The sequence below is a fragment of the Zosterops lateralis genome (genome assembly GCF_965231275.1).
Source record: "Zosterops lateralis genome assembly, chromosome: 2".
Classification (NCBI taxonomy): domain Eukaryota; kingdom Metazoa; phylum Chordata; class Aves; order Passeriformes; family Zosteropidae; genus Zosterops; species Zosterops lateralis.
This window is the reverse complement of record NC_139763.1, coordinates 102,737,133-102,749,325: the sequence shown is the minus strand read 5'-3', so window position 1 is coordinate 102,749,325 and position 12,193 is coordinate 102,737,133. Positions and strand designations below refer to the sequence as shown.

The 12,193-nt window shown below is 52.6% G+C and overlaps 1 protein-coding gene across 1 annotated transcript in view; it reads right to left on the bottom strand.

The window, feature by feature from the left end:
* Window positions 1–4,520: 4,520 nt before the first annotated feature.
* SLCO2B1 (solute carrier organic anion transporter family member 2B1) overlaps window positions 4,521–12,193 on the bottom strand; it is a 32,041-nt gene continuing 24,368 nt past the window's right edge. Inside the window, exons 9-15 of the mRNA XM_083855487.1 lie at window positions 10,661–10,825; window positions 9,305–9,497; window positions 8,200–8,356; window positions 6,673–6,842; window positions 6,280–6,344; window positions 5,382–5,502; window positions 4,521–5,132 (exon numbers count right to left, since the gene is read on the bottom strand). Of these exons, the coding sequence (XP_083711613.1) occupies window positions 4,958–5,132; window positions 5,382–5,502; window positions 6,280–6,344; window positions 6,673–6,842; window positions 8,200–8,356; window positions 9,305–9,497; window positions 10,661–10,825 (1,046 nt within the window). The 3' untranslated portion in view covers window positions 4,521–4,957. The remainder of the gene's footprint in view (window positions 5,133–5,381; window positions 5,503–6,279; window positions 6,345–6,672; window positions 6,843–8,199; window positions 8,357–9,304; window positions 9,498–10,660; window positions 10,826–12,193) is intronic.

The window sequence follows — 12,193 nt, the reverse complement described above, 5'->3', positions numbered from 1 at the left end:
CATTTCTCAGCATGCCATCCCCATCCACCTGGATTTATTGTTCCTTTCACACACAGGCATTTCCCATCTCCCAGCCCACAGCTTTTGGGATATCTCATTATTTGTGCCCAGCCTGTGATCCAGAGCATTCCTACAGTCACAAGAAATCAGAAATTGTGAGGGGACAAAAAAGATAAGCACAGTGTCCCCAAAGCTTCACGAGTGCAATTTGGACATACTCAGTGCCCAGTGTGTCATCAGGTCATGGCACTGGGACAAACAGGAGATGGGCAGGGTGGAAGAGGAGGCCTTTTTATAACAGCAGGTGTAAGAGCAAGAAGGATTCAACAGCAAGTTTATCCAGGGAAAGTTATTTTTTCCCAAGGTTGCTCAGAAAGTTGTACCGGTGTGCACAGCTTGGAACCATCTCAGGTTCTGGTCTCTTTAGCAAATGACATTCTAACTTGAAAAGTGATGGGAGAGGGATTAAAATGTTCTTTATCAGTGCTGTGTGAAAGCACCTCTGTCCTTCAGCACCCTGGAAGCAACAGATGAGGCTGAGGCTGGGAACATGCTCTTATCGCATCTGCAGGATAAAGGATGCTCATCCCTTGCCACAATCATTTCAGAACCTTCAGCAACCAGCTGCTGCACAGCTCCACTGCAAGTCCATTAAACCCCAAAGATGAATTCCATATTTCAGGAGTAATCATTACTCATCCTGTCTCTAAACACAGGAGATGATAATTCCTGATTTACTCTGCTCTGTTTGCTTGGACCTTGGAGAGAGCACTACTGGAGGAGATGCACTTGGCAAAAAGCAAGGAAACTTATTCAATTCAGCAACATGGGGACATAATTTTATGCCTCCAAGTGCAAGAGGTCGTATCTTCTCTTCCCAGGACAGCCAGTGAGCTGTGGTCAATGCCAATTTATTTTAAAGGAGCAATAGGAGCTTAAAACTCTCCTGCTTCATATGAGCTGGTGCCACATCCCCTTTTTCACAGGGCAAACTTTGCAGCCCAGCCCTCCTTCCTCTGCAGCACTGCTCTGCTCTGGGTGTTAAATCCCAGTGTTATCCACTTCACACCATTTCTGCTGTGAATCATCTGGATTCCAATCCTGCCGTCCGCAGCACTTGTGACCACAAGCAGAAATTTTATTAGCTCCTGCTTCTCTCATCATCCAGGTGATTAATTAAAATATTGATTAGTCCTAGAGACAGGACAGACCTGTCCTGGTGAGATTCTTGTAGATAAATCCTTTTGGGTAGGCAGCAAACTACCTGCAACTCCTGGAGCTGAAGCTTTCCAATTAAGCCTGTTTTTTTCTCCTCTTTTTTCTCCTCTTTGCATAATTCCATCTGGCTGATAATTGGTTTATGGGAACAAGGTGGGACAGGGTCAAAATCCTTCCTTCAGTCAGGAGTTAGCACAGCTTCCTCAGCTGGGACAGAAATGAAATGTTTGATGTGATGTGTGTGAGACAATCCATGACATCCTTATGCAAGTGACTGCACATGGCTGAGTCACTTCTTCAGCATCCTTCCAGTGCTGAGCTGGGTCTGGATCTGCCTGACTGCTCTGTTTTCCCCTTCTGAGATCCCTGGAAACCTCCAATTTCTGGGAATTGTGGTTTTAATTGGTAGCATTTCAGTGATTCCTTGCCTCATCTTTTCCGTATCGCTCTGGGAACTTCCCAGATTTTCTTGAAATTCAGTGTAACATCTCCGGGTGTATTTGCCTTCCTCTTCCCCAGCCTGGGAACTGGATTCCATCTGCAGCTCTGCCTCGGTCTCTGTCTTTTAGCTACAAACTCTATCTCCTCAGCGTGCATATCTGGGAACAGATTTCAGGCTGCCAGAGGCAGCTCGAGTGAGTTTTAAGAGAAACATTCAGTGGGTTTTGATTAATGTTTTGTTGGCCCCCTGCAGACAGCCACCGAATCCACCTGGGGCCATCCCTATCCCCTGTGCTGGAAAACAGCAGCAGCAAACCAGGAGAAACCCTTTGGGTTTGACTGCAGCAGTGGCCAGGGAGAGATCTGGCTGCCCTAAACACTCCAAGGGTGGTTTAAAAGCTTCAGCTTCACTCTTTTTCCAGAGGAATGGGACCTGTGCTCAGCTCTAAAGCAGCTCTTGGCTCTGTAAGTACTTTGAGTCCTTCCCTCCAGCTTTAATTCCTTCTCTTGACCCTGTGCAATTTTCAGCAGCCTCAAAGGCACCGGTTCTGCCTCCAGGTCTGTGACCCCTGGTACCACAAAGTGCTGCAAGAAAACCTCCAGTGCTCCAGTTCCAGGAAGCCCACGGAGTTCTGGCCCAGCTGGATTAGCTCCTGTCAACCCCTCCAGTGCAATTCCTGGCTGATGCCCAAGCTGTGCCCTTCTGTAAATCCTGTTTTAGGCTGTCTCCAGGGGACATCTCCTCTGGGGAGCACCTGGCCAACGGCGCAGGGTGGGTTTTGCTGCTGCTCCCCCTTCCTTTGCCTCCTTTCTTTGCAGCCCTCCTACCTGCCTGCCCCTTGCTCTGCATCAAACCCTCCTCCTGCTGCCAAGCCTTTCATATTCCCTGGGTTTTATCTCCCTCCCTGCTGAGGGAGGTGGGAGCAGCTTTCCCAAAGTGCCTCTCTTTAATCTTCCCTGGCAAGTCAGTCCCTTTCAAATGTGTTCTTAAAGAGCACAGAGGAGGAGATAGGGAAATGTGGGTTTATTTCCCTTTATAGAAACTCCAGCCCAAAGTGATGGAAATTACCAGAGCAAAAGCAGAGTAACAGGCCTAGAGCTAAGACAGTTTGCAAGTGCTTGGATGGTTATCCAGAGGGATCTGTCCTCTGCTGGAGGGGCAAGGAGGGAAGGAGGAATTCAGGCTGTGCCCAGCTTGAGCACTGCCTGAGTCAGACCTTCCTGTGCTGTGATGGGAGTTTTCCAAGTGGAAAAGGAACATGCAGCCTTGAGCCCAGCAGTGAGGAGGGGCTGGGAGTGAGCTGGCCAGGCCATCCTGCAGGCCCCTTGTGCATCCCTCAGGAGCCCAGCCAGCCAGGAGAGGGATGTGCAGCCTGTCTGCCACCTGCAGCAGCACCACAGGCAATCAAACTCGCTGTTTATTTTGGTTTAATTACCCCCTTTTCCCCTCCTTTCTGTAAATGGACCCACTGCTCTCAGTGGCTTGAGGGGCTTTTGGAAAGGCTGCACAGCCTTGAAGGACTCCAGTGGCAATGGAGCCACAGAATGGTTCTGGAAAGTCCTGAAAGCTCATCCTATCACACCCCCTGCCGTGGGCAGAGACACCTTCCACTGTCCCAGGTGGCTCCAAGCCCTGTCCAACCCGGCCTTGGACACTTCCATGGGCGAAGAGTTGAATCTGTGGCAGATTTCTGGCAGAGCAGATCCTCATCTCTGATGCCACAGGGAGCAAACTGTGCTGTGGTTTGTTTGTTGTGGTGTGGAAAGTACCTTGGAGCCGCTTGGGGCTGAGCTGAGCACGGCCTGTGAGCCAAGGCTTGTGCTCAGGCAGGAAAGAACCTTCCTCTCCACAGATGCCATGGATTCCTGGGCTGCCAGGACCTGGAGCAATCCCTGTGGGCAGCGTCTCTTCCCTCCTCCTCCAAAGAACCTCCTTCCCATTTCTCTCCTGCTGCCTTAGCTACAGATGCTGCCTGGCCACGGCTTGGGAAAGAGGATAGTGCAAAACTCTCTCACTTTTGGCTTTCTAAGGATCATGGTCAGCAAATGCTGCTCATTCTTCCTCAGATGGCTCCATATCCCTGCACATCCACACACACTTCTGCCTTCTAGAACCTTCTCTGAAGCCAGGGTATCACTTCTTGGTACTCTGAACAGGGCTGGAAACTTAATTCAGTGAACACAAGGCACTGCGCAAAAATAGGAAAAAAAACCCCAACCCCCTAAAAAATTCCAATTAACCTCTCAGTCTGCACTGAGGTAATTGGGTCCCTCAGAATGGCTGGGCAAACAGTTTGGGGAAACAGCTAAATTCAGTCACTTCACCACAGGCCTTCTCCTTTCCACTTCCCTGCACACCCAGCCCTTCCCAGAGGATATTTGCCAGGCTGGAAGGAGGGAATGAATTTCCCCCTCTGTATATTTCTTTTCTGCATATTTGGGTTGAACTTACAAGTTTTGTGGTCTCTACTGAATTCCATCCTGGAGCCAAAAATGACAAAGTTACCCAGTGGCTGTGGCTGTGATAGGAGCAACATGATCCACTCTTGGGTGGGAAGGAGCCCCAGGATGGGAAGAATGCAGGAAATGGAGGCAGCTGAACCAAAATAGCACCAGGCTGGACTTCCACCCCATAATTACAGACAGAAGCCCTTTCAGGGAGCCCTGGGCTGGCTGGTGCTGGCCTCAGATGGTTCAGCCACAAGCTCTACCCAGTCTGGAGAGGGCTCCAACCCCATCCTCTGATCCTGCAACCCTGGGAAATGTTCTGCCCTTCTGGAACTGCAAACCAGGAATGCACCTGAACTCCCACATGCTTCAGTGAGCTCCTGTGATAAGCACCGACCATCAGAAAATAAGAACTGATAACACAAAAATTAAAAAATTGTAATTATAATCATCAGTCACAGAGATCTATGGGTTCAGTACAAAAACGTTTCTTAAAAATTATTCATTTTTAAAAAAACCACACCACAGAACCCTTCAGGTTTCTGGTTAATGCTCAGTGCTGGCATCACTGAGACAGTCAGCAGGAAAAACTACTCTGAAGGACACAAATCCCGGGGGCTGCAGAGTCCATGGGTTAGAGTGTGTGGACTAACCCACGTGAAGGAACAAGCTGCAGGTTCTCCTGAGGTGTAGAATGAGATCTGGATGGATCCACAGTGGGACAGGAGGAGTTCCTCCCCCTGGGGGATCGGAGTTCATCACTGCAAGCCCCCACCCTGTCCAGCTCGGCTGTGTGCTGATCCACAGGGCTTCACCTCCCCAGAGTGGAGCACAATTCCCCCTTCCATTGTCACACTTTGGACTCCGGGCTCTTTATGGAATTCCCTGCCAGCTTCTCCTTCTCTGGCTCTGCCTTTGTCTGCTGGGCCTGCCTGGTCTCCCTCTCCTGCTTGCTGAGGATCAGGTACACAGCCCCGAAGCACAGGAAGGCGCCCACCTCGAAGAAGAACTGCAGCCCCAGGTACCTGTGGGTGCAAACACAGCGGGTCAGGGATGTGGGGACACTCCCTGGTGCTCCCTGCACCCACCCCGAGGCTTTGGGGAGCCTGTCCCAGGGATTGTCTGTGCCACAGGGCAGGGAGCTGTGCTGGGAGTCACCCCTGTGCTCTCCAGCCTGTCCTGGGGAGCATCCCTGCGTGTTCCCAGTGCTCTGCACAGCAGTTTGTCCCCGTGCCACGTCCCCCCATGTCCCTAGCACTGCTGTCCATGCCTACCTCTGCCTGAAGAGGGTATTGTCGTAGTATCTGCAGGCGGCCCTGCGCTCACACCTCGTCTCCCACAGCAGGCAGCTGGTGTCGATGGCGCTGCCGTACAGCACCGGGCCCGGCATCCACGCTGCAACACACAGTCAGCCCGGCCCCGCTGTGCCGTGCCCCACCACAGACACCCCAAAAACATGGCCCCGGTGCCACAGACACTCCAAAACATGGCCCCAAGTGCTACAGCCCAAACCACAGCCCCAGGTGCCACAGCCACCCCGGAAACACGGCCCCAGTGCCACAGACACCCCAAAACCATGGCCCCGGTGCCACAGCCCAAACCACAGCCCCAAGTGCCACAGCCACCCCCAAAACATGGCCCTGGTGCCACAGCCCAAATCATGGCCCCAAGTCCTACAGCCCAAACCATGTCCCCAAGTGTCACAGCCCAAACCATGTCCCCAAGTGCCACAGCCAGGTACCTCCTGAGCACTTCAGTGACAGGGACTCCACCACTGCCCTGGGCAGCCTGTTCCTGTCCTCAGCTCCTCTATACACTAAGCATTTACTGCTCCTTCCCAGGGCTGCTATAGGAAATCCTGGGGGCCTCCGGGGCGTGCCACAGGAATTCCCCCCCTTGGAAACATAACTGGTGGGATCACAGGACAGGGTTTGGAGCCCCCCTGTTATACTGGAGGCGAGCAGAGCAGTGTCTGCACACAGCCTGAGCTCCTGGACTTGGAGTTATACCCAGCCCTCCTTTGTTTACATACGGAGATGGAGCTGCCTTGTCTCATCCCCGCCATGTGCACCCCTAGACCCTGCAGGGCAGGACCTTCCCCTGGCTTGGGAAAGCCCTCTCCAAGAGCTACCATTATTTTCCAGGATGGTATTTTAACACATTCCAATTTACCTAAAACTCTCAGCAGCATGAACTGTATCCCAACAGCAAAAGATTTGTCTTCAGGCTGGATGCTCCTGGAAAACAAAACAGAACACATGCCGAGGTAAAGGCATGGCAGGAACAGGGCACAAGGTGCAGTGCAGGGCTGGTTTAACCTCAGGCTGCAGGAACAGGGCTGGTTTAACGCCCAGGCACAGGGCTGGTTTAACCCCCAGGAACCCACAGGAACAGGGCTGGTTTATCCCCAATCTGCAGGAACAGGGCAATGCAGGGCTGGTTTAACCTCCAGTCAGAGCTGATTTAATCCCCAGTCCCACAGCTGGAGAAATCCTTTCTCCTGCCCCACAGATCCCCTCTGGGAGCCCACTGTGGCTGCCCAGGAGTGTGCCCAAGGTGCCCCACCTGAGGATGAGCATGAAGGAGGGCGTGTGGGAGGTGCTGGCCAGGATCCCCGCCAGGCAGGACAACACCACGAAGGGCACGAAGAGGTGTGAGCAGGAGGTGCCACAGCTGCCCGGCCGGGCAGACCCTGCCTGCTCCGGTCCCCCAATGCAGCTGCAGTCGGTGTAGTTCTGCAAAGAGGAGACAACTTCCAGAGGCTGCTCATGAGCCCTGGGATGTGCAGCTGGAAGGGAACGCTGCTGCCAGCTGCCAGAACGAGGCACAGGGGGTAGGATTTGGCTGGAAATAATTAGCACTCAGTACTTTAGGGAGACCTCAGAGCCCTGTCCGGGGCTGCAGGAGAGCTGGAGGGAGACTGGGGACAAGGCATAGAGGACACAAGGAATGGCTTCCCACTGCCAGAGGGCAGGGCTGGATGGGAGATTGGGAAGGAATTCCTGGCTGAGGCCCTGGCACAGGTGCTGTCCTGCTGTGAGCCCCTCCATCCAAGCTCAGGGCAGTGTTAAATCAAACGTGGAAAACCTCACCTTGGAGAGAGGCTCATAAATAACATCAGAGCCCTACAGCGGAAAAAGGATGCCCTGGGGTGATGGATGAGGAATTTTTCCTTTCCTTAATTTTTTTAATCACAATTCTCTCTCTCTCTTTTTTTTTTTTTTTTTTTTTTTTTTTTGTAAACAAGAAATCCCTGGGTATTTTTATTTTTGTTTTCTTTTTGAAGAGACCTTTAAATAAAATGAGCACGATCTTTTGGTTGCCAGAGGGGTGGCAGTTTGCAGAGTGATCCCAGAGGCAGCTCAGGGTCTCCCAAAGCCTCGTTCCTACATCCAAGCTCACATGGTGCCCTGTGGAAGGGCTGCAGCAAAGCTGGGCACACAATTGTAGGGTTTTCTGCAGGCTGGGAGGGCTCCTGGAAAAGCTGCGACAGGGAAGGCAGTGGGCAATGAGCACCACAGGTCCCTGTACTGGCACAGATGCTGGAAATGATAAGAAAAGTGTAAAATTTCCAAGAAAGCAAGGGCTGGGAGAGAGAGGCATCATCGAGGAGGAAAATAAAAAGCAGTTGGAAAGGATCTGCTCTACAAAAGGCAGGCGTGGGGGTGCAGGAAAGCACATTTGGGACTAAGCTCTGGCAGTAATCATAACTGTTATTAAAATGAAGTGCTGTTAATTAACAAAACGCTGCTGCACACTGCCCAGACAGTCCCACACTGCCATTACATCCTGTGCCAGGAGAGGAAAGCCACTCACCCACACGGGCTGCTTACAATCTGCAGAGGGGTTCCAATGGCAAGGATCTCCTCACGTGCACTGCCTGCAGACCCAACGGGGCAGCTGGGAAAACCCAGGGCTGCCGGGGTCTGAGTGACAGGCCGGGAGCAGCTCAGGAGAGACCAGCAAGGGCAGCAGAATAACCCAAAGCAAAGGCAGGAGCAAACCCCGCTCCTCCTGCACTCCCCTCTCACTGCCCTGGCAGCCTGGAGCTGGGCACTGGGCACCCCTCACCCTGCCCCAGCCCTGACTCACCAGGATGGAGCCGTCTGTGCGGTTGTTGACGTGGCTGCAGCCGGCAGAGCAGGGGGAGGTGTACTCCACGCCGTCGGAGCCGCAGATGGGGTTAAAGCCCCGCTGGGAGCAGCGGCACTGTGCGGTGCACTCCGTGTCCTGGGGGTCAAACCCTGAGCTGAGCATGAGGAGAGAGTTTATTCAGCTATGGAGCATCACCGGTGGGCATCTCACAGAGCAAATGAACTGCCTGTGGGCTGGGATCAGTGAACACCCACTGGGCTGCACAGCAAACTCTTCCTCGTGTGACCCGCAGGAATTCCAGCATCACCCCAAACCTTTGCTGTGCCTGAGCAAAGCATCCCAGCCACAAATGGGCACAGGAGCCACCCCCTTCCTTCATGTTCAGTCCCAAACCTGGCCTTTGGGTCCCAAACCTGGCCTTTGGGACTCCTGCAATACCAAACCTGGCCTTTGGATCCCAAACCTGGCCTTTGGGGCTCCTGCAACACCAGGCTGTGGGAGGGAAGGAGGGAGAGGAGTGAGAGGAGGGAGAGGAGGGAGATTCCCCCTGAGGGCCAGGACCACAGGACACTGAACAGGGAATTTACATAGACCTGCATCAAGCCTTGAGGGCACACAAGAAGGTCCTGCCCACATTTAGCTGCCACAGCTCGGGTGGTGTGATGCCCGGGCTGGCCCTTGCCTGAATTATTCATCCTCCACACTTTCCAAGATGAAAACTCTGTGCTGTTTGTGCCAAAAACGTGTTTACTTCATGTTCCACCTTTGCTCCTTAGTAGGAAATGTCACTGGTGGAACTCTTATAACCCTGCTCCTCAAAATTTCATGTTAAAAAAGGTTTTAACCGTGAGGAGATAAAACTGAGATGACTCCACCACGTGTGGGCCAAGTCACAAAGGCCAGCCTTACGTTTTCTGCCCTAAACATGAGGGCACAGCAGACTCAGTGTTTATCCACAAGGATTCCTTACTTCATCTCCATTAGCTGCTTCTCCTGAGGGAATAAACCCATTTCTGGGGAACTCTGCTTGGCTCCCAGCCCCATCCCCAGGAATGTGCCCGTGGCTGGGGTGTGCCCCCACCCCGTGCCCAGCCCCTGGTACCTGTCCCAGTAGGTGACACCGGCCACCCTCTGCGTGGGGCAGCCCAGGAAGAGCAGGGGGAAGGCGGTGAGCAGGCAGAGCAGCATGCCCAGCACACACAGGGCACTGCACTGCCTCAGGGACATCTGGAAGCGCTTCAGGATGGCACCGCCCACCACGATGCCCACCATGGCCCCAGGGATGTTCACAGCACCTGGGGAAAGGCAGGGCACAGGATTAGGGAAACACACAGTGGGCTGGGCCGGGCTGGGAGGGAGCCCAAACATCACCCAGTTCCACCCTCTCCCACCATCCAGGCTGCTCCAAGCCCCATCCAACCTGGCCTTGGACACTTCCAGGGATCCAGGGGCAGCCACAGCTTCTCTGGAAAACCTGTGCCTGTGCTTCCCCACCCTCCCAGGGAAGGATTCCCTCCTAATTCCCAATCTAAAGCCATTCCCCCTTGTCCTATCACTGAACCTTGCCTTCCATCTCTGATCTGTATCAGCCCCTTCTCACAGCAAACCCCAGAAGATTTGCTGTTGGGTTCCCTTTTTTCAGCACAGGTGGTTCAGAAGGGACCAAGGGAATGATGCCAGGAAAAAGCTGCTCTTCAAAAGCAGCAAGACCCCACAGCAAACTGGCTGCCTCATGTATCCATGGATGAAAGATGTCAGGAGCAGTGGAAACCTGTGCTTCACCCAGCAAAATGTGATTTTTCAGTGTCCACAGGAAGAAACATCAAGTAAGCCTGGGTAGGATGTGTAATTTCTGTACAGGGCAGGATTGTGCCCATTTCTGTGGTCACCTCTTAAAACCCTATTTACATAAAACCCCCATTTTTTGGGGGGGAGACCAAAGTTCAGCTAGAGACACACAAACTGTTTAATTCAGCTATGAATCAATGGGGAGGTTGCTTTCAGCACGTAAATACCCACGCAGGGAAGGAATTTCCAGCTACAGAGAGCTTTTTGATCTGAAAGAAAAAGGCCAAGCAAGACTCAGGAGTGAGAACAAAGCCTGGAGAAATTCATCGATGGAACAGGGTGCTGACTTGAATGCAGAAGGTAAATCAGGCCTGAGAGGAGCTCAGCAGTGCAGGACAGCACTGCCTCAGCATTTAACCTCCCTGCCTGCATTCAGCCCTGGGCTCTGCCAATCTGCTCTGCTCACTTTATTCTGATTTATCTCCTGCAGACCTCAGAGGGCTCTTTCCTTCTGGTGCTGTTTGTTCAAAAACGTGCTTTAAACACTTCTGTGGCAGGATCTCTGAACTCTCCAACCGATTCTCAAAGGGAGGCTTTATTCCAGAGAGGGAGGCTTTATTCCTAATTTCTAGATTATTTTTTAAGGAGCCAAAAGCTCAGCAACACTCACCGATGATCATGTTGGCCAGGGATGCAGTGAGGGAGAACTGTCTCTCCAGGAACTTGCCCATGAATGTTGCTAACCCAGCGACCATGGCAGAGAGGTTGACCTGAGCCAGCACCACCAGCAGGTACACAGGGTGCCTCAGGTTCCTCAGCAGCACCACAGGGAAACCTGAAAGGACAAGAGGGAACCATGGAGAGCAGGGGTACAGCGAAATATTCATCAGGGAATCACAGAAGAGCCTGGGTTGGAAGGGTACTGCAAAGCTCAGCTCATTCCACCCTTTTCCTTGAAGCTTTCTGGCACAGCTGCTGCTCAGACAAATACGAAAGTAGATGGGAAGTCATTAAAAGTTGATTTATTTGTTTGCTGCGGTTGCAACTTCAGCGTCCTTTTAGTTTCAATCACAAGAAATGCATTTTTTGATTATAGGCAGGAAACACTCCAGCACACTGCCCTAGGGCTGAGCCCTTGAGCAGGAGAGGTCTCCAGCCTGGCCAGCACAGCTCCTGCTGCCAGGGGCTCAGGCTGCTGTGTCCATTCTGATGTCCCTTCCTCCACATCCCAAAGCCACCCTCTGCTCCTGCTGCTGCTCTCCCCCTGCCTTCCCCTGCCACGCAAAGGGCAACCTCCAAACACACTGCTGATGAGCTTCCCAGATGGGGGCCTGGGCAGCCAATATGCTGGAGCAGAGATAAGGAATTAACAGCGAGGATTAAGGCAAAGGACTGCCATCAATTAGTGGTGTTAATTCTGAGGAGCTGACAAACAACTGGGACAATCTTTCTATCTGCTCCAGCACAGAGGCGCCGGGGACTGTGGCGGGGACATCTCCCTGGGGCTTGTCTGGTGGATTTTGGCTGTCCTAAATGTTCTGTGAGGAGCAAAAGGACCCTCTTGTGCGTGCAGTGGGGTCCTCCATGCCCAAAGGCAAAACTCCCCTTCGTGGCAGCATCGCCTTTCCAGCTCAGCACTCTGCCCTCAGGTCAGGCAAGCAGCCAAAAATCCTAGGGAGCTGCAAAAGCAGGTCCTGAGAGGGGTCCAAGCACACAAAGCACAGTCAGGGACCCTGGAATACTGACCCTCTGGAGGCTGGAGTCAGGGGAGAGGGAAGGAGCTGCATTACACCAATGGGAATCCAACAGGGGAGATGGTTTTGCTCCTAAATATCACTAAAGGTCCTGATTTTTGAAGAGTACTCCTGGAATTTCTCAGCCCTATTGCAGATAGGAAACCTCAGCTTGCTTGCTGAAAGATCTCCTGAGAGCCAATCCAGCTTTTTGTGGGAATCTTCCACCAAAAAATCCTTTTCGCTGGAGGTCTCTGGTCTTTTTAATCAAACCACAGCCCCTTCTGCCACCCCAGACCAGAGGTAAAAAGCTGAGCAGGTCCCCATTTCATGGTGGGAGCAGCAGGATTCCCATTCCCTGCAATCCCCACCTCAGGACTAACTGTATCCTCCTCACAGCTCCAGAGAGGAAGCTGGGCAGACAGGAAAAACAAGAGGAAACTTTAAAATAATAAACAACAACAAAAAAA